General features: G+C 51.7%; 2 protein-coding genes and 1 long non-coding RNA gene across 4 annotated transcripts in view; 1 reads left to right on the forward strand and 2 right to left on the reverse strand.

The window, feature by feature from the left end:
* The window catches only part of OCA2 (OCA2 melanosomal transmembrane protein), a 369,302-nt gene extending 362,994 nt beyond the window's left edge, over positions 1-6,308 (reverse strand). The window contains exon 1 of the mRNA XM_008269748.5: positions 6,124-6,308. The gene's annotated coding sequence lies outside the window, so the exon portion shown is untranslated. The remainder of the gene's footprint in view (positions 1-6,123) is intronic.
* A 152-nt stretch (positions 6,309-6,460) lies between these two features.
* On the forward strand, positions 6,461-8,179 carry LOC149122956 (uncharacterized). The gene is made up of 2 exons (XR_016218505.1): positions 6,461-7,589; positions 7,928-8,179. It is a non-coding gene; the product is annotated as an uncharacterized LOC149122956 (long non-coding RNA).
* Positions 8,180-16,216: 8,037 nt separating this feature from the next.
* HERC2 (HECT and RLD domain containing E3 ubiquitin protein ligase 2) overlaps positions 16,217-20,970 on the reverse strand; it is a 231,075-nt gene continuing 226,321 nt past the window's right edge. For both annotated transcript variants that reach the window (XM_051822208.3, XM_051822209.3), the window contains exons 91-93: positions 19,801-19,906; positions 19,257-19,469; positions 16,217-17,228 (exon numbers count right to left, since the gene is read on the reverse strand). In XM_051822208.3, the coding sequence (XP_051678168.3) occupies positions 16,956-17,228; positions 19,257-19,469; positions 19,801-19,906 (592 nt within the window). In that variant the 3' untranslated portion in view covers positions 16,217-16,955. The remainder of the gene's footprint in view (positions 17,229-19,256; positions 19,470-19,800; positions 19,907-20,970) is intronic.

A 20,970-nucleotide genomic window follows, 5' to 3' on the forward strand; every position in this document is an offset into this window, starting at 1 on the left:
TCAAAGCACAATCCATAGGAAAATTTACTAAGTATACTTCACCAAAATTAAGTTTTTGCTTTGCGAAAGATCTTGTTGGGAAGACAGTTTACAGGTTGGGAGAAAATATTTGCCAATCACATATCTAGCAAGGGACAAATATTCCAAATAGATTAAGAACTCTTAAAAGTCAATAGGGGGGCCAGAGCTCTGGCATAGTAGTCTAAGTCTCTGCTATAGTGCCGGCACCCCATATGGGTGCCGGTTCAAGTACTGGCTTCTCTTCTTCCAATCCAGCTCCCTGCTAATGGCTTGGGAAAGAAGCAGCAGATGACCCAGGTGTTTGGGCCCCTGCACCTGCGTGGGAGATCTGGAGGAAGCTCCTGGCTCCTGGCTTCAGATCAGCCCAGCTCCGGCCATTGTGGCTACTTGGGGAGTGAACCAGCAGAAGGAAGACCTTTCTTTCTGTCTTTAATCCTACTTCTCAAATAAATAAATAAATAAATAATATTTTTAAAAAATCATTTTAAAAAAGATCATCTACTTAGAAAAAAGTCAACAGGAAGGAAGGGAGGGAGGAGGGAGGGAAAGAGGAAATGAAAAGAGAAAAAGGCAAGAAGGGGGAGGGGAAGAGATAAAGAGGGAGAGAGAAACTGTCATAAAATGAGCAAAGAGGAGTTACTTCACTGAAGAGCATATATAGATGGTAAATAAGTACATGTGAAGATGTTTGACATCACAAACCATTAGGAACACAAAAATGAAAATGACAATAAGAAATCATTGAGCACCTATGACAATGACTGATTAAAAACAAAGACAGCACAAAATGCTGGCAAGGATGCAGACAGACTGGATCAGTCACACATGGCAGATGGGAATGCAAAATGGAACAGTCACTCTGGAAAGCAGTTTAATAGTTTCTTACAAACTAAAATTGCAACTAACAAACAACCCAGCAATTGCACTCTAGGACATTGATGAAACTTCCATCCACATGAAAATATATACATGAATGTTCATAGCCCCTCTATCCAAAACTGAAAGACACCCATCATCCCAGTCCATGGCTGTGCTTCCTTTGGACCCACAGTCTCAGCCTGGCTTTGCCCCCATTGAGGCAAAGTACTAAGACAGTGTAGCAGCCCCCACACCACCTCTCCCTGCTGCTGCCCAATTGTACCCATGTCCCTCCTTTTGAGCAAGGCGACTCACATCAAAATAGCCAAGTAGTTGACAAATTTTAGAAAAAAAAATAGATGGAGGGTTTTTTTTTTTTTTTTAAGAAAGCAATAGATGGTTCAGACTCAGTGAGATCTTCTCATCTTCCCATGAGACGCTAAGTCATCCATGTTAGCCGCTCCGCTACCCACCCTGTTCCAGCTCTGCTTTCTTCCCCACCAGCCTTGTAGCAGTGCCTCACCTCCTGTGGCTCCTGCTGTCACTCTATCTTTCCTGACACCCACTGATGCACAGCCATCGCCTGGTCTGGGTGTGTGACTGGTGTTCAGAAACCCTGTACCAGGCCATCTAGTCAACCCAGATGCTCCTTCCACAGACTCGCCCGGGGTGCATTGGAGGGGCTTTGGGGGACAGCCTGGGTGCGAGGGTAGCCAGAGGCCAAGGCACAGTGCACCAGGATACTGAGCATGGCCCTGACACTGCCCCTGCGGGGGAGCAGAGAGATTCTGACTGGGCCCTTTTCCCACTTGGTCCAGCACCAGGGTGGCTACTCTGACCCAAGGGAGCAACAATCAGGTATGGAAAGGGGGGGTCAAGGATCCCTGAGAAGTGTGCTCCCAGATGCTTAAGCCAGGCCTGGACACCCAAGTCCTTCCCAGGGATTAGACATCTCACATCTTCCCTAGGGCCTAGGTGCCCCAGCTTGTCCTGACAGCTCTGACACATCCAGAGACTTGCCTGCACATCCAGAGACTTGCCTGGGGTTTTCTGGGCACGGTGGGGTTTCCTGGTATCTTTGGATACCAGAACACAGGTTCAGTGCCAATGAACAGGGGTGCATGAAGAACGAGAAGCAGGAGACAGGTGAAGGGTTCTGAGATCCTGTCCTCCATGCCTCCGGTCCAGCAAGACCTCACCAATACGATCTTCCCCCTGGTGCCCCACATGTTTGCCCCGATGTCCTACTGCCCTGGGGATTTGGAGCCTTCCAGCCCCACCCCCGCACACAAATGCCAAAAACACAGACTGAATCATGGAATACAGCGCCAGCGTGTTGGTTTTACAGTAGCAACAGCACACATCATGTGGAAATAGTTCCTTCATACTTTTTTTTTTTGGAGAGGCAGAGTGGACAGTGAGAGAGAGAGAGAGAGAAAGGTCTTCCTTTGCCGTTGGTTTACCCTCCAATGGCCGCCGCGGCCAGCGCGCTGCAGCCAGCGCACCGCGCTGATCCGAAGCCAGGAGCCAGGTACTTATCCTGGTCTCCCATGGGGTGCAGGGCCCAAGCACCTGGGCCATCCTCCACTGCACTCCCTGGCCACAGCAGAGAGCTGGCCTGGAAGAGGGGCAACCGGGACAGAATCCGGCGCCCCAACCGGGACTAGAACCCGGTGTGCCGGCGCCGCAAGGCGGAGGATTAGCCTAGTGAGCCGCGGCACCGGCCGTCCTTCATACATCTTAAGAACACTTTGCTTCAAGTTCTTTAAATCATTTGACATAAAAATGAAAACTTTGTTGTTGGAAATCCCTCTGCAGTCCTCTCCCCCTGGAGACAAACGTCTAAAGTCCTAAGAAAACACCCCAGTTGTGGAATGTTGCTCTCCACGTACAGCACTGATCAGTCCCAAAGCTTCCCCCCTGGGGTGCAGAACTGGAGGCTGTGTCTCCATTGGCTGTGCCCAGAGGGGCGTGGCTGTCTCCGTGGGTGGGTGGAGTCTGCCAGGGCTGTCTCCATAGGTGGGTGACGTCCGCAGGGTTGCGGCTGTGTCCGCTGCTTCTGAAGCACTCTCTCTAGTTCAGAAATAGATGTGTCCCTCCCAGGGCAGCACAGCACGGGACGTACTCTCGGCGCACTGCAGTCCAGGACGCGGGTCATGGATCTAACCGCTTCGTTCTCCAGATGGATGCTGTAACTTGTGAACTTGATTTAAAGCTTCCAGGTCATTCAACCAAACAGCGTGGCTTTTAATCCCTTTCTTGTTCTTGTTTGGAAGAGTAAGCCTCCCTCGCTCCCAGAAGGAGCTGCTGGCGGCCCCTCCGGGCCTCCGGAGGTCACCCGGTAGGGGGCTTGGCTCAGGGAGCAGCCCCGGCACAGCGCCCTGGACCTGGAGGCAGTAGCCGCGCCCACCAGCGCGCAGCCAGGAGCGCAGCCCGCCGGGTTGCTCCTCCGCCCTGGGGACCGAGCCGTGCCTCTCCGCCAAGCGCCAGCCGTGATCCCCCACGCACAGAACTGGTCTCTGATGCCCGACTTTTGGGCCCTTTTGCTCGCTGCGCTGTGGCCGTGCTATCGGCTTTCCTTCTCTCATCCTGCAGTCCAGCAAGGAAACTTGCAGCTAAGTTCTTGCTCCCGGCTGCCCCACGGAATGCGCCTCCTCCCTGTGGTCCATCTGCAGCCAGGTGGCCAGGCTGAGACCGCAGTCCTGCACGCTGACTCGCACCGACTGGACGACTGACCAGACAGCCCCGCGGAATCGGGCCCCACAGAGCGCTTCGCAGGAGCCGCTGTTGCCGCCCATGTACCCGGCTCATGGGCCATGGTATGGGCCAAGCCGGCTGAAGCCGCGAGCCCTGCTAAGCAGGACAGTTGGCAGCAATGACAAAATCCGAAATCAAAGCTGGGGAAAACATAACCACCGGCAGGCGCTGTGGTGCAACCAGTCTGCGGAAGGAGGAAAGGAGATCCGGTCTGTGGCGGATAGGTCTCCTTTTCTTTCCAATATGAGTGTGTTGAATACACAGGGCATGGTCTCCTGCCCCAGCAGCCCCCTCCGCCTCCAGCTTCTAGGTTTTCCACCCACCTTTTGGATTATCTCATCTCTGTCACAGGCCACCTTCCTCTCCTGACACTAAAAGATCCTTCTCTCCCCTTCCCAAGAGGACACCTCCTCACCTGTGCACAGGTAACCTCTTGTCTCGTTGGACTCAGAGGTGCTCAAATGGCCCCAGAGTCCTAAAACCATTCTTGGCCTTTCCCTCATTCCCCTGGGACTGATCCCACCATGCACCCACCGTACACTCATCACCAGCAAGGACTGCCCCCACTCCGTACTCACCCTCGCCCTGCAGATCACCTGGCCAGGCAGCCACCCCTCCCTGAGCAGGGGCTCTCTTGCCAAAGCACACATCTGACACAGGTCCTCCAGCTTAAAACCCTTCCCCTGCCACCTGCCAATTCAGCATAGAAATGGAGACCCAGGGGGCCAACGTTGTGACACAGTGGGTTAAGCTGCCACTTGTGATGTCCACATTCCATACTGGAGTGCCAGTTTGAGTCCTGGCTCCTCTGCTTCCAATCCAGCTTCCTGATAATGCATTTGGGAAGGCAGCAGAAGATGGTCCAAGTACTTGGGACCCTGCAACCCATGTGGGAAACCAGGATGGAGTTCCTGGCTCCTGGCTTCAGCCATTTGAGAGTAAACCAGCAAATGGAAGATGTCTTACCCCACCCTACACCCTCAACTTGCTCAAATAAATAAATCTTTAAAAACAAAAATAAAAGAAGGGCCAGCACTGTGCCATAGTGGGCTAAGCCTCCACCTGCATCACCAGCATCCCATATGGGTGCTGGTTCCTGTCCCAGCTGCTCCATTTCCAATTCAGCTCTGGGCCATGGCCTTGGAAAGCAGTAGAAGATGGCCCAAGCGCTTGAGCCCCTGCACCGGCATGGGAAACCCAGAAGTCCCTGGCTCCTGGATTTGGATCATCCCAGCTCTGGCCGTTGCAGCCATTTAGGGAGTGAAGCAGCATATGGAAGACCTTTCTGTCTCTCCCTCTCTCTGTCACTCTACCTCTCAAATAAATAAATAAAATCATTTTAAAATTTTAAAAAAATAAAAGAAGAAAAAGAAATGGAGACCCAGGGTCTTCAGGGCCAGCCAGGACCTCCCTCTCCCCCAATTCCCAATGTTCTTAGACTTCAGCTAACTCCGTGGGGGCCGTGGCCTTTTCCAAGAACAAAGACAGCACTGGGCTTTGCTTTCCATCAATGTAGTAAAAATTTAGGAATGTCAGCTCCTAAACCGCTTCCACTTTATACCTTATGGGAACAACTGCACTCGAGTGTTTATAATGAAATTTGTAGTAACAGGCAGTTTCTGCACAATCCTTCACATCCCACCGGGCCCTCACCTCTGTTTTCAGGTGGAAGCCACATTAGCTCTTCTGTGAAAGTTAGTGTCACCAGATGCATTCAAGCTCCCAGGCTCTGCAGCCCTGGCAAGCAGACTCCACGCCTGTCTGCACAGCTTAAGCCACCCAGCAAGTGGCACTTCCTAGGTGGCTGAGGGAGACGGCAGTTGCCCACAACCACACGCAGCCTCCTGTTTCCTTTCTCCCAGAATCACCCTAGATCCACGCACTGTAGAACTGTCGCACGGGTCTGTCAGTGCTTCCCAGAGTGCACTGCATGCTAGACTCACCTGGCAGCTCACAAGCGAGAAGGCGCCAGCCCCAGGGGTCCAGTTCTCCTGGTGCATGGGAAGACCAGGCACTTGTCCTGAGCCCCTGGCCTTGGCCTGGCTCTGTACACACATGCACAGTGGCCACACATGTGGACACCTGTGCTTCACACCCATGCCTTGGGAAAGAGCTGGCTGCATGAAAGCCCATTTGTTTCTCTGTGTGTGACCAGGGTAAAGGAAAGCCGCTTTGAAGGATTTAATGTTTTCACTCCAGTGCATTCCATTCCAAAGGAACGCCTGACTGCCGCTCACACAGTCCTCGAGTTCAAGAAGAAGGTTCACCGTCTGACCGCTTCCACGTTCCCCTCCTCATCCCGTCCCTACCTCCCTGCTTCGCGGTCTCACAGGATTCGCACATTTTCCCGGGAGGGGCTTGCTTTGCTTCATACAGCAGCGGCCGGACCCAGGCTTGTTCAAAACCCCGCCTGCTCCCCAGAAGCCACCCGAAGAGGCTGGCTCATCACCGCCTCCCTCCCGACTCGCAAAACACTTTTCATTTTACCTGGAGATTCGTTGCTCTTTCTCCGTGAGTGAAGTTTGCGGTCCCAACCGACAGCTCTCAACGCTGAATGGAGCACGAGCCAGGGGCAGAACCCTTGCCTGGGCTTCCAGCCCTGAGGGGCGAGGCGGGCTGGCGGCGCCCTCCTCCCACCTGCCTGGCCACGCCCACAGGCGTCACCCCGGGCTAAGTGCCCTTAGCCGCCTGGCGTGGACCGGCAGGATTGGGGCGGGGTGGGGCGGGGGCGGGGCGGGGGCTTGCCCTCCCCGAGAGCTGCTGGCGAACCACCGGGGCGTGGGGGAGGCCGGCTGCAGAAAACTGGCTCTAGCAAAAGGCCAGTGCGCCTCAGCGCTTCCTGCGGGCTGGCCCCGACTCGGCACCGCTAGCAGGTTCTACCGGAGGTGGCCAAGGACGTGGAACAGGATTTTTCCGTAAGAACAAGAACTGGGGAAATCTAAACTGGCTGAATATTCTGCATTTTCGGAGTTCTGCACCAGAGTGGGTAAACTTGATCAGAGGTCTTTATTTTACTACCCTCCCGCTTCTCCCAGGACAGTAGCCAAGGTTAAGCTGGTGGAAAGTTCTCTCGTACATGCACACACCCCTACACAGAGCCCTACCAGCTGTACACACACAAACACACAGAAGCACACACATACCACAAGCCGACACCACACACAGAGACACGAATTACACACAACATACAGACACACAGAAACACATAAGCTACACACAAGGAACACAAACGGACACACACAGACTACAAGCAGACACCACATACACAGACGCGAACTACACACTGTGCACAAACACACACAGAAATAGAAATAGGCACACACAGAGACATAGGAGCTACACACAGACACGTAAATCACACAGGCACTGCTCAGGGATTGCAAGCAGTAGAAGCTCTTGGCTCTGTCCACAGTGTAACAGCAGAACCCCAAACAGTGTCCTTATCAGAGATGCCTCCATAAATCTCCCCAGGACACTCGCTTATTCAGGGAGCAACTGCCACCAGGTATTTGGAAGCCACGTCCTTGTAACAAGCACATTACAGAGCAACATGACACATCCTACCCAAAGTGGCCCAGGTCTGCCCAGCAATCGGGGACCAAGGGTACCTGCAGCACCGGGGGCACAGGGACACCACAGTCCCCGGCCATGGATCCAACCTCTGAGATTACATCCAGCACTGCATTTGCCATCTCAGTCTCTCTCAGACTGCCATGCGCATCAGGTGTGGCCACAGCTCACAAGCACATCCGGTGACCCCCTCCTTGTAGGGCAAGAGGGGCACAAGGAGCCTGCAACCACGAAGCACCAGCTCCCACCCGAGATGTCAGCTTGTCCTCACTCATCCTCTTCCAACACCTTGAGAGACTTTCACAGGGCAGATGGTGGCAAAAGGGCCATGTGGAAGCAGCCTGAGCAGACGGCATGCACCAGAGGAGAGCCTGGGTGTGCAGGTGGGTCTGTCAACAGAAGGACCGCAAAGCACCAGCAGGGCAGACATGGCCAAGCATGCTCTGTGTATAGCTGCTAAATGTTTGGAGTCCAGGCCTGGGCCCGGCATGGCCTTAATTATGGAGGAAACCCCACTTGTCTGCCAGGAACAGGCTCAAGTGAGCAGACCAGCATGTCCCAAACCCAAGAGTTGGGACCCTGGGGAGGGCACTGTGGGGCAGGACTCAGTTGCTGAGACAAAGTCCCCACCCCTCCCTTCCGTTGTCTCTAGGATTCTTAGTTGCCATCAGTCAGTCTGCTTGGTGGTTGAAGCCACATCTATATGGGGTTTCCCTTGCAGGCAACTGCGCATGAGCACTGAACGGCAACAGCATCGTCAGAAGTCTTCAGTAGCATAACTTGAACGATCTGAGTGCCTTGAGGGGCACTTCTGTGATCAGAAGTGACTGGAGTCAGTCCAGGAAAGATGTGGCTTCTCCTGAGCTGGGAAGATTTGGCTCCAAAACAAGATCTGACCACAGATTTACACCTTTCTTGGAAGATCAGGAAATTCTCAGGGGAAACTTCCAAATAAAGCCTCCCTAACACTTATTAGCCAGCAGTAGCATCACTGGAATCAGACCCAGAGGTCAGCTGTGGCTTTTTTGAAGTACGGAGCGTGGAGTGCACAAACACTGGCATATATCTGCGATAGATTTTGTTTGAGTCATATGAGTGGTGGGTGTTTGTGACAATGTGAGTGCCTATTTTGTGTGTTTGTAGGTGATCCAGTGAGGGTGCCCCTGGCCTCTCATCCTCAACAGACAGGTGTGACTCAGAGGAAGAGGGGTCCAGGAAGGGTAAGAGGGTCTCAGAGATGGGCAGGCCTGAGCAGACTCCCCGGGGAAGAGCTGCCTGCCTGACCACAGCAAGCCAGGACAAAGAAAGAGATTCCCATCCCAGCTGCCCAGCCCCCACTTTGTGGCTGCAACTTCCCTTTAGGAAGCCTTCACCCCAAGGGTCCCTGGGGCCACACACTTTGCCTGCTCAGCCCAGCCTCACCCTGATTCCCAGAGATAAGGGAGAAGAGTGCTGGGCAGGAGACAGGGATGCTACCCTCTGCCTCTGGGCCCAGGTTAAAGAGTAAACTGAGAGTTTTCCTGAGAAACAGGCAACATCAAATGCCAACTCTCATGGTTTCCCTTGTTTTATAGCTGTGTAACAAGGATACTCTAAGTTTAGTGACCAGACTGGCAAGTATTTGATCACGCTCCTAGATTCTGCAGGTCTGGAATTCAGAAAGGTACAGGGGAATGGCTCATCTGTGCCCCACAATAGCTGGGACAGTGCGAAGGCAGGAAGGGACTTTTGGAACAGTGGAACTATTTTGTATGATTCTATAGTGATAGATAGATGTCACTACACATTTTATACAGACCCATAGATTGTGCAATACCAAAAGTGAACCTTGTGGACCCTGGGTGGTGGTGATTTGTCATTGTGGGCTCATCGGCTGCACGTGTACCAGTCTGGCAGGGATGTGTGTAGTCAGGGAGGTGTGTAACTGGGGGGTGGATGTACATAGGAAATCTCTGTGTCTTCTGATCAATTTTGCTGCAAATTTGAAAGTGCTCTATTCAATAACATCTTTTTGTTATTGTTCATTAGCAACTCGAATATTCCATGTGTGTAGAGAGGAAGGAAGGGTATAGAGAGGTAGGAGGCAGTTCCAGGGAAGACCCAGGAGTCAAGACTCATAAACATCCCCCTAGGGCCAGCTCAAGTCCTAGAGGGTGCAAAGCTGAAGGTTCTACAGGGGAGGGGACAGGCCAAGGAGTCCTGAGAGCTGATGACCTCCCAGGGGAGCCCCACACAGGAACTTCTCACAGGAGTGCTCAAAGCAGCTGCTCTCAGCTAAGCAACCTAATGCCCATGCGTTGTCTCCTCACACGATACAGAAAAGTTCCCCCAAGGCCTTCCTGGGGCCAGTTGTGGCACATACAGGGAGAAGGGTGGAACTAGTGCTAGATGACTGGGAACCAGAGGCTGGGGACAAGGGCAGTGATGGTCACCTTTGCCCAGGACCCTAGTGGGTTCCTTTCCTTCCCACACTGGCTGTCCGGTGGTTGGTCTGTGTGTCTGTGTGTTTATATTTCTGGTTCAGAGCCCCTAAGAAGTGGGCTGGGCAGCAGATGGTGGAGGCCCTCTTGGAGACATGACCATCACCTCTCAGTCTTCCTCTGCTGGGGATAGTCGTCAGAACCTCATGTAGGATGAAACCCTGGGACCTGTGAAGCTGGCTGCCAGACTGCATGGAATCCTCCGCCTATAAAAAGGCAAATAGGCACAGGTTTTGGCGCAGTGTTTAAGATGCTGCTTGGTACACCCACATCCCATATCTCGGGGTGTGGTCTCCAGTCCCAGCTCCTCACCCAATTCCAGCTTTCTGCTAGTGTGCATCCTGGGAGGCAGCAAGGGAGGGCTCAAGTACTTGGGCCCTTGCCACGCACTTGGAACACCTGGGGCCTGGACTGAGTTCCCGCCTCCTGGCTTCACGCTGGATCAGCACTTGCAGTTGCAGGCATTTGGGGAGTGAACCAACAGACAGGAGACCTCTCCTTCCCTTCCCTTGCCTCCCCTCAGAAAAATAATGTTTTTTAAAAAGGAGACATGGTGAATGAGTACAGTCTGGGCAATTTCTGGGACCTCGGATCAGCTTGGACTCACTGGCCAGATGGCTGCAAGCAGACCTGGCCTGTTGGGACCGCAAGGCAGTGACCTGGGGCCCACACCTCCTGGTGTCTGGCAGGGTCCCAGTCCAGCCTTCGGGACCTTGCTGGCTCCTCTCAAGGCCCAGTGTCCTCCCGCTGCCCTGCCCACCTGCCCCAACTCCCTGCACCATGTGGTGCCCCAACTCCCTGCACCATGTGGTGCCCCACACACCCCTCCACCCTGCTGGTGATTGAGAAGGGGCCATCTCCACATCCCACATCTGCACCTGCACGCGCACCTCTGCTAGGACCTGCGTGTCAGCCACAGGTTTCTGAGCACCTGCACTGAGACCAAGGTGTCACTTCCCGGGGTACCATTGTCACTCCAAGGAGCTCAACTGCGGCAGGCGTGAGAAGAGGGGACCCCGGCACTGGAGCACACAACCAGCTTGGGGCCACAGCGGTGCCACATGAGGGAAGTTTCCTAGGGACTGTGCCAAATACCTGTGGCCACGGTGGCCAGCCAGCAAGAGGGAACACAGAAGGCTGTGGACAGCTCTGACCCTGGTGGCAGAGCTTACAGCGCTTGGCGCCCACAGCGGAACCCAGCCATTCGCAGCAAAGGGCTTTGGGGCCCGGCTCCGCAAAGGGCCAGAGCCGAGGGCCCGCCTGTGGTCCCTGGGACCAGCCCGCGCGCCTGGACCGCAGCCTCGCGCACCGTAGACAGGGAGAGCGCGCGCGCGCGCGCCGGGGTGGCCCGGTGACTCCCCCAGGCCGCTGGCCCTCGGCGCTCTCCTGACCCCCGCTCCGGCGGGCCGGGGTGGACCTGCGGCGCCCGGGACCCTTGGTGGTCGGCCCGCCGCACGGCTGTCGCAGCACCGGAGCCCACACAGCGCCCGCGCAGCCCCGGACCCTTGCCCTCCTTCGCGCCGGAACCACCTGACGCCGCATCCTGTGACAGAGCCGCCCCGGCGGAGATCCTTGCCAGGGTGCCTTTCCCCTGCACAAGCCAGTGATTAATCAGGCTTAGGTTGACGCCCAGAGCAGGACTGGAAGCATCACAAGACCCCAAGCCGCGCGGGGCGGATTGAAACCCCGAGGAATCTCACACTCACGTGCTGCCTGGGCGGCTCCACTGCCTTAATCTAACCGGCCGCGGGGCTGGCCCCTGTAGATGGCGGTGTGTGAGGCGGGCCCGTGAGGATGGCGAGGTGTGTGAGGCGGGCCGTGTGGACGGCGTGGAATGGGAGGCGGGCCCCTGTGGACGGCGAGGTGTGGGAGGCGGGTCCGTGTGAACGGCAAGGTGTGGGAGGCGGGCCCGTGTGGACGGCGAGGTGTGGGAGGCGGGCCCGTGTGGACGGCGAGGTGTGGGAGGCGGGGCCTTGCGAACTGCATGGTGTGCGAGGCGAGGCCGTGTGGACGGCGTGGAGTAAGAGGTGAGGTCACATGGACAGCGTGGTGTGAGAGGTGGGTCCCGTGTGGATGGGGTGGTGTGGGAGCTGGGTCCCTGTGGACAGCGTGGTGTGGACAGGGTGATGTGCAAGGTGGGGCCTTGTGAACGGCGAGGTGTGGAAGGCGGGGCCATATGCACGGCATGGTGTGGGAGGCAGGCCCGTGTGGATGGCGTGGAGTGGGAGGCAGCCTCATTGCTCGTTTGAATGGCGTGTAAGGAGGCTCCATTGCTGTGTGGAGGGCGTGGTGTGGGAGGCTGGCCCCTCTGCTCCGTGTCATGTGTGAGGCGCGGCCTGTGTGTGGACAGCACATGGAACCGGGGTCCAGCGAATTGCTGAGGTCAAGACGCCCTGGGGCTCAGGCAGCCCATCCGCTCCACTAACTTAATTCAGAGCTACTCAAAGGGGATTTCACAATGAACTTGGACATTTCAAAAAGGAATGTGGCACCTCACACTTCTCCCTGCTCTCCCAGAAAGGGGGTTGTCTGGGGCAAGTCAGGACAGCTGACAGCACAAAGATGCAGACAGCTCTCTCCAGTATTCCCAGATTCTAGTTAACACTGGAGGGTGGACACTGAGAAGACTGGCAGCCAGTGGTGCCCACAAGCCTGGGCAGCACTCCTTGCTGATGAAAATGAAAACCACCAGGCAGTACTATGTCTGGGTGAACTCACTGGTCAGGGGCCGCTGCCATCCTGTCACTCAAACAGCCCCTTAGGCAGGTACAGCCGGTGGTTTGTGGATGTCAAGGCGGCTTCCGGAAGTGGGCCTGCCAGATGGGCCCAGCCACAGCCACTTCTGAGGTTCCAGGATCAAACCCCAGAGCAAGGGACAGCCCACTCCCATTTCACTCCTCCACGTCGCGGGCAGCCCACACTGGCCTGGTTCCAGGGCTGGGACACACACAAACGAACCTGTGCTCATGGAGCTTGGGTTGGCCTCAGAGGAGATAAACAGCAAAGCAAACCATGGAGCCAGGAAGGGGCCACATGGGCCGTGAACAAAGATGGGAGGGGAGGCAATCTCCATGGGGACCATGGGGAGAAAACCAGAAAACAGATTCAGAGGGTAAACACAGGGTTTGGTTGGCACCATCAGCTCTTGCAACTCTAAGCTGGCTGCAGTTTCATACACACTGTTAAGTGCACTTCCACTGCTTTTATCATTAGAAAAATTAGAAAAGCAATTGCGATGATCAAACCTCACCAAGCCACAGTTCAGGGCAGGCGGAAACTGCCACATTGTTCAGGAATCTGGTGGTGTGACACGAGCTCCACTCTGAGCACAGGTGGGTTTGTCTTTCCTCCCCGCTTACCATTAGTAGGTTCTGGGGCACAAAGGTTGGTCTGCCAAAGTGACTCTAGCTTGAGGCCCAACACACTGAATCAGAGTATAAACTGATGTCAACATGTAACTGTTCCAGGGGGTCCTCTTGGGCAAAATGAAGAAACTGATATTATGAAAATCAAAACCCCTTCTTGCCCCCTCTTTTCCAGTGCAAACAGTGGTATAAGGGAAGGAAGGAAACAATACTCCAGTATTCTCAAAGCTAAAAACAGAAAGAAAAAAAAAAAAAACCTCAGAAGTTTGTCTCTGAGTTTGCTTTTTTTTTTTTTTTTTAAGATTTATTTATTTGAAAGAGTTACAGAGCGAGGTAGAGACAGAGAGAGAGCTCTTCCATCCGCTGGTTCACTCCCCAGATGACCGCAATGGGCCAAAGCCAGGAGCCAGGAGCCTCCTCCGGGTCTCCACGTAGGTGCAGGGGCCCAAAGACTTGGACCATCTTCTAGTGCTTTCCCAGGCCATAGCAGAGAGCTGGATCGGAAGAGGAGAAGCCAGGACCAGAACCGGCGCCCATATGGCAATTGCTTCTAACAGCGCCAAAAGACAGATATGCGGGTGGCATGGCAGAGGCCTAGTTATTCCGACACTCAGTGCTGCAGGCCCTCACCCCTGCTGTGGCTTTGTGTGTCCCTTCTGTGGAGCAGCAGTTTTACTCAGGACCCTTTTGTACTTCTGAAAGTTGTCTTGGGGCCGGCGCTGTGGCATAGCAGGTAAAGCTGCCGTCTGCAGTGCTAGCATCCCATATGTGTGCCGGTACAAAACCCGCTGCTCCACTTAGGATCCAGCTCTCTAGCCGGCGCCCTGACTCACTAGGCTAATCCTCCGCCTTGCGGCGCCGGCACACCAGGTTCTAGTCCCAGTCGGGGCGCCGGATTTTGTCCCGGTTGCCCCTCTTCCAGGCCAGCTCTCTGCTGTCCTGCACCCACATGAGAGATCAGGAAAAGCACCTGGCTCCTGGCTTCGGATCAGCGCGGTGCACCGGCCGCGGCGGCCATTGGAGGGTGAACCAACGGCAAAAGGAAGACCTTTCTCTCTCTCTCTCTCTCTCTCACTGTCCACTCTGCCTGTCAAAAAAAAAAAAAAAAAAAAAAAGGATCGAGCTCTCTGCTGTGGCCTGGGAAAGCAGAAGAAGATGGCCCAAGTCCTTGGGCCCCTGCACCTGCATGGGAGACCCGGAAGAAGCTCCTGGCTCCTGGTTTCAGATCAGCACAGCTACAGCCATTGCAGCCATTTGGGAGTGAACCAGTGGATGGAAGACCTCTCTCTCTCCTCTGCCTTTCTGTAACTCTGCCTTTCAAATCAATCAATCTTTAAAAAAAAAAAAAAAAGCTCCTGGTATCCTCAGTAATTCTTATCTGGGTTATTTCTGTCAATTGTTATCACATGGTAAATTAAAACAAAACAACTTTAATACATTTAAAAATAAAAACCCATTATTCATTAACATAAGTACTACTCTGAAAAATTATTTTCAAAAACAAAAATAAAATTCGATGAAAATGGCAACAGTTTTATTAGCCTTTTTTTTTTTTTGACAGGCAGAGTTAGACAGTGAGAGAGACAGAGAGAAAGGTCTTCCTTCTGTTGGTTCACCCCCCAAATGGCTGCTATGGCTGGTGCGCTGCACCAATCCGAAGCCAAGAGCCAGGTGCTTCTCCTGGTCTCCCATGCGGGTGCAGGGCCCAAGCACTTGGGCCATCCTCCACTGCACTCCCCGGGCCACAGCACAGAGCTGGACTGGAAGAGGAGCAACCAGGACAGAATCCGGCGCCCCGACCGGGACTAGAACCCGGGGTGCCGCGCTGCAGGCGGAGGATTAACCTAGTGAGCCACAGCGCCGGCCTAGTCTCTTTTTTAAAAAAAACTTATTTAACAGATAGAGTTAGAGAGAGAGACAGAGAGAAAGGTCTTCCTTCCATTGGTTCACCCCCCAAAATGGCCACTACAGCCGGAGCTACACAGATCCGAAGCCAGGGGCCAGATTCTGCTTCTTGGTCTCCCATGTGGGTGCAGGCACCCAAGCACTTGGGCCATCCTCCACTGCCTTCCTGGGCCACAGCAGAGAGCTGGACTGGAAGAGGAGCAACTGGGACTAGAACCTGGCATCCATATGGGATGCTAGTGCTGTAGGCGGAGAGGATCAACCAAGTGAGCCATGGCGCCGGCCGTTATTAGTCTCTTTACTATCTGGCTTAGCAGAAGACAGCTGGATTCTCATTTCTGCTTCTGCATTCCACACACTGTGTTGAAGAAAATCTGGTCTCATACAGAGTTGAAGAACTTGTGGACACCCTGAAGGACTTGGGAACCAGAGGGGTTCTCAGGACCTTGAGAACTGCTGCTCTAGAGGCAGAATGCATCTGCCATCCCAACTGATTTTTAGGGTTGGCCACATTCTGTTTTGGCTAACAGAATGAGGGGGGCGATGATGGTGCAGTCTAAGCCCTGTTGCACCTGTCTTGTCACCATGATGAGACACATCCAGGTCCTGAAGACAGGTGTGGGGCAGAGCTCTACCTAATCTATATTCCAGAACCATCCGCCCAATGTCACCTAAGCCAGGTGCCTGAGTGAGAAATAAATGTTGTTGCTTGTTCCTCACTGACTCTGAGGGAAATTTTGTTATGTATCAAAAGCTGATAACAAAAGGATTGATAACTTTAAAAAAAAGCACAGCTTATAAAAATTTTGAGCCACAATAAAAATAGGACTAGTTCTGGCATTCATCCATTTGGCCATGGACAAAAACCTTTCCTTTGGATCTTCTCTGCCAGTGATAAACAATCTGTCCCTGAATGAAGACACTGCCTCTCAACATGAAATACATTCCTTTGTCTCACTGTGGCACTGCTGACCTCAGGTGAGTGCACCAGCCTTGTCAGCTATGAAGAAGTCAGAGGGTACTCCAACAGCTCCTTGGCTCCCCCAGCACCAACTGTTCTCCTTGGAACTTCCCACCTTTCTAATGATCACTCCTTTATCAATGGTGTTTGGTTTTTTAGTAACCAAAAAAATCCAAGCTGGACTGGAATAGCTTAAGTACCAATGCATCAAAAACTAACTGGGGGCGGGGCGGGGGGGTGGGGTGGGTAGCACATCTACCAGTGCTAGTTTAACTGGTTAAGAAAGTTCAGCCTACAACTTTGTGACAGACATTTTATTTATAGGGAATCAAAATTTAGGCATATACATGACACAAACATTATATATAGTACACTTTCCATGATAGAAGTTATAATGCTGTTCACAGAAGGCCTCAGTTCCAATTACATGTTGCATACATTAAAATGGTACACCTGCAGAGAAGGGGCAGGACCAAATGGCCTCTTCTGGTTTTCAATTTGGTTTAAATAATCTCTGACTGCATTCAAGTAATACTGATCATTTAATGTTCAAAAAGCTTTTAATAAACAAATTCAAGGTAAAATTAATTAATTGAAATATTTATAATACGAGTTAATCGTTACACAGTATTTCCAATATACAATCAAGACGCTACACAACACTTAAAAGGAGGAAAAAGGGGAAAATATCTATTGCACCCACGAGTAAAAAGGCTTCTTTATTCATTTTTGGGATGCTGCAATTCAGTATTTATATAAACATTTACACACTTTAGTAAACACAGAGTCTTACATGTAATGCAGCATTATGGGGTAAGAAGACCCTTGTTAAGTCTCAAAAATAAACATCAAGTGTCCACATAGTGTTGCACGTGCACAGGCTGATTCCTGTCACTATTCCGACCACTGTTCCAATCGCGAGCAGTCTCCCCTCCATCTCCAGGCCTGACATCGCTCATCAGACACCAGGAGCTCTGCAGTCACGGCAGTGGCACTCTGCTTGCTCAGTCTTCCTGTTTCCCCGCGGTTTTTCCCCACTTAGTGTCCTGTTAAATAATCTTGCGTAGAATCTGAAGCAAATGAATCCACATCCTCATTATCTGAGTCATCACTGCTGTCATCGGCAGCTGGTTCTCCTGTGAGGGCTATGCGAGCGTAATCATCTGTGTCTATGGATTTGCAAAAGTGGATGGCGTACTTCAGCTTCTCCTCCAGCACCTGCTTACAGGAGTATCTGGGCAACTTCAGCAGGAAGAAACAAGTGTAGGACTCAGGAAGGAAGTGGTCAGGAGGGTTGTATTTATCCAATACCTGTTGATGAAAAACATTAAATAGTCAGATATTATGTTCAAATACGGATAAAACCAAAAACCTGTGATCCACAGACTCCTGACTCTCGTAAAAAATCACCACACTTTGTGTTAAAAACAAACTAGAAAATAGAGAATCAAGTTAACTTTAGAAATAAAAAGGAGCAAATCATTCCAAGGGTTTATATAAAAATAACATTTAGTTATCACGATGATTCCTTTTTACTACTCAATACTGGCAAGAGGATGCAATGGTTCCACACATCCCTTGTTGACACAGGTGGGAACCCCCAGCTGGCTGCTGCATGGCCCAGAGTGGAGCTGTGGGCTCAGGAAGATTCTCGTCCATATGAGGAAACTCTGTGTGAAACCATCAGCCCACTTCTGGCCACAAGATTAAGATCCTAGGAAGCAGCACAGAATTGTGGAAAGACTACAAACTACCTGACCTCAGAAGAAAAATTTATATGTGCTCTCAACAATCCCTGTGAAAGACCCTGGCCAGAACTGAGAGTCAGACTACACTTGGTAAAGAGGCATCTCTGAATTCTCCCAAGCATGTTGGGAGAGTGGCCTTCCACCTGCTGTAGTCCTCCAGGGTGGTCACTATTACTGTCTCTGGACAAAGAGGGAGCGTGAGGTCTTTTCACCTCGGTGACTTGGGCAGGTGAATCAAGCTTATGAGGTTTCATTTTTCTGAATAAGTAGCATATTAGTATTTCAGCCAATTCAACCAGAGAATTAAACAAATGCTTTTTATAACATGTGTTAAAAACCCAGAATATGCTGATATAACAGTAGCATGTTCTGATGATGGCCAGACCATTGGTTGAACTCTTTAATTAACATAGAATTATTCTTAAGTGTTTAAATCCAACTGAAAATTGATCCCTGTTAAAGTAAGAGTGAGAATAAGAGAGGGAGGAGATGTACAGTTCGGCACATGCTCCCTCGCACTTACCCCTAAGGTAAAGCTAAAAACTTGCCATGGGACTCCAAATCCCATTAAGTTGGCAGGTACCAATGCCATCTTACTAGTTAAAATGATCAGTTTAAGTTCATAACTGATCATAAAGATATGATTAAGTGTCAAAGGGATTACCTAAATAAGACCAGTATCTGCTAATAATAATTTATATAATTAAAAAGGAGAGAACGATCCAACATGGGAAGCGGGATACACAGCAGACTCATAGAATCTGGCCTCATAATCTGCCCATAAGGCATTCAGATCTGGCTAAAAAGCCCATGAGAGCATTTCAGGCATGGAAAGCCAAAAAATGTGGTCAAAAAATGACCTAAATGAAAGACCTCTGTGAGGGAGATCCTGGTGGAAAGAACCAGCCATCAAAAAGGAGGTACCTTTCTCTGAAGGGAGGAGAGAACTTCCACTTTGACTATGGCCTTGTCTAAATAAGGTCAGAGTTTGTGAACTCAAGAGGCTTCCATAGTCTTGGTAGCTCATGACAAGAGCCTTGGATGATTACTGACGTCATAAATAAGAGTGTCAATTGTTAAATCAACAACAGGAGTCACTGTGCACTTGCTCCCCATGTAGGACTTCTGTGTTGTACTATGAGAATTAATGGTAGAACTAATCTTCAAACAGTACTTTATACTTTGTGTGTCTGTGTGGGTGCAAACTGTTGAAATTTTTACTCAGTATAGAGTTGATCTTCTGTATATAAAGATAATTAAAAATGAATCCTAATGAAGAATGGGATGGGAGCAGGAGTAGGAGATGGGATGGATTGCGGGTGGGAGGGTGGTTATGGGGGGAAGAACTGCTATAATCTAAAAGTTGTACTTTTGAAATTTATATTTATTAAATAAAAGTTTTCTATTAAAAAATAGGTATTAGCATCCAAGACAATAATCACAAAATTTTGAGCTTTCACGTCAGAGAACTTGGATGTTTTCTGGTTTTGTTTCATGAAGACAAAGGAGATCCATTTTTCAACCTGCTATAGGATTCCATTTGAGGGACATTTCATCACCAGCCCAGCACCCCTACTAGCAAGGGGCTTACCTGGATGACGAAGTCTCTCCCTCGGAAGTCAGCAATGGTCCTGGGCAGCCTGGTTCGGCCCCACACAAAGCGAAGGAAGAGGGAACGCTCTGTGTTGGAGAAAGACTCCATCACCTCCCAGAACCACTGGATCAGGGATGCAGATGGTTCGATTCCTTTATATGTTGCCACTGACTTCAAAAGGTGCAGTGGGATGTCGGGGCTGCCACAAACCTGTTGGAGGGACACTCTTGTCAGGGGTGGGTTGACACTTTCAAGAATCTGTTACTCTAACAAGGACTGTGTGAAGTCAGGAAAGTTCCCAGGGGCCGCAGGAAGATAGGCATGCAACCCTGAGCCTCACCCTTGTGTGGGAGCAGGTGGCAGGAACACACACATATAATGTATTTTCACTTCATTCAACACCATAGACAGAACTTCCAGAGGCAAGGTTTTAACTAGTGACATTGATTTCACTAGGTTTCCAGATGCAAGAAATTAACTAGTGACACTGATGAACAGGTCACAAAGCTGTTCCAGACTGACACCACTGCAAGTCACATACCATTGTCTCCAGTTCGTATCCAGTGAACAGAGAAAGCAGGGGGACGGGCACAACTCGGGCCATCCCTTCCCGAACAGCGGCTACCTGCTCATCAAATTCATGGAGTCTGAAAGAAAAAGTTCACTTTAACACTTCTATCTTTGGTGAAATTAAATTTGCTCTGCTCACAGCAAGCCTTACCAAAGCACCGCACTGTGGCCACACACTTCCCAGCTGGGAAAGACCAAGAGCAGTGATGGCAGGTATAGTTGCCCACGCTGTGCACACCTGGGCCCACAGACTCCTCATCACTGAGCTCATCTAGACTGGCGGACAGGGGACACCCTAAATACTGTCTGCTGCCACTCACACTCCACAACATGTGCCTCAGCACCCACCAGATGGACACCCAGGAAAGTGCCAGAATAAGACTGTTCAACATCAAAGAGGGAGAACAGCTTGCCTGTCTGCCCCAGGCCTGAGGACCCTCAAGATCCTGGGACAGACACATATTCACGGTTCTTAGGAATACAGTCGAGGCCCTGAGGCAGACAAGACACTGCCAGACCATGCTAACTGAAGCCCACCCACTATGTTGGGCTTTATCCATGTTTCTTTTTTTCTTTTTTTTTTTTTTTTAATTTGACAGAGTTATAGACAGTGAGAGAGACAGACAGAAAGGTCTTCCTTCCATTGGTTCACTCCCCAAATGGCCGCTACGGCTGGCGCTGCACCGATCTGAAGCCAGGAGCCAGATGCTTCTTCCTGGTCTCCCATGCGGGTGCAGGGCCAAGCACTTGGGCCATCCTCCACTGCCCTCCCGGGCCATAGCAGAGAGCTGGACTGGAAGAGGAGCAACCGGGACTAGAACCGGCACCCATATGGGACACTGGCACTGCAGGCGGAGGATTAACCTAGTGAGCCACGGTGCTGGCCCCGGCCTTTATCCAGACACCTCACAGTTGGCAAATGGCAAAGTTAAGCAGTGACATTGTGGGATGTAAGTGACAGGCCACACCTCCCCTAAGCAATGGTGGCTCAAGGTCTGCATGTGGGGACCCACTGGTCATTTCTCTAACAGCACCAGACAGAGCCCTGTCCCAAGAGAGCTGACAAAGCAAGCAGAGGTGCACACACATATCTAGGATCTCTGTGGGGCTATCCTCCAAAAAAGTGGGTTTTATTTATAGT

This window comes from Oryctolagus cuniculus, chromosome 12 (assembly GCF_051225735.1).
Source record: "Oryctolagus cuniculus isolate XC-2025 breed Fujian yellow rabbit chromosome 12, ASM5122573v1, whole genome shotgun sequence".
Taxonomy (NCBI): domain Eukaryota; kingdom Metazoa; phylum Chordata; class Mammalia; order Lagomorpha; family Leporidae; genus Oryctolagus; species Oryctolagus cuniculus.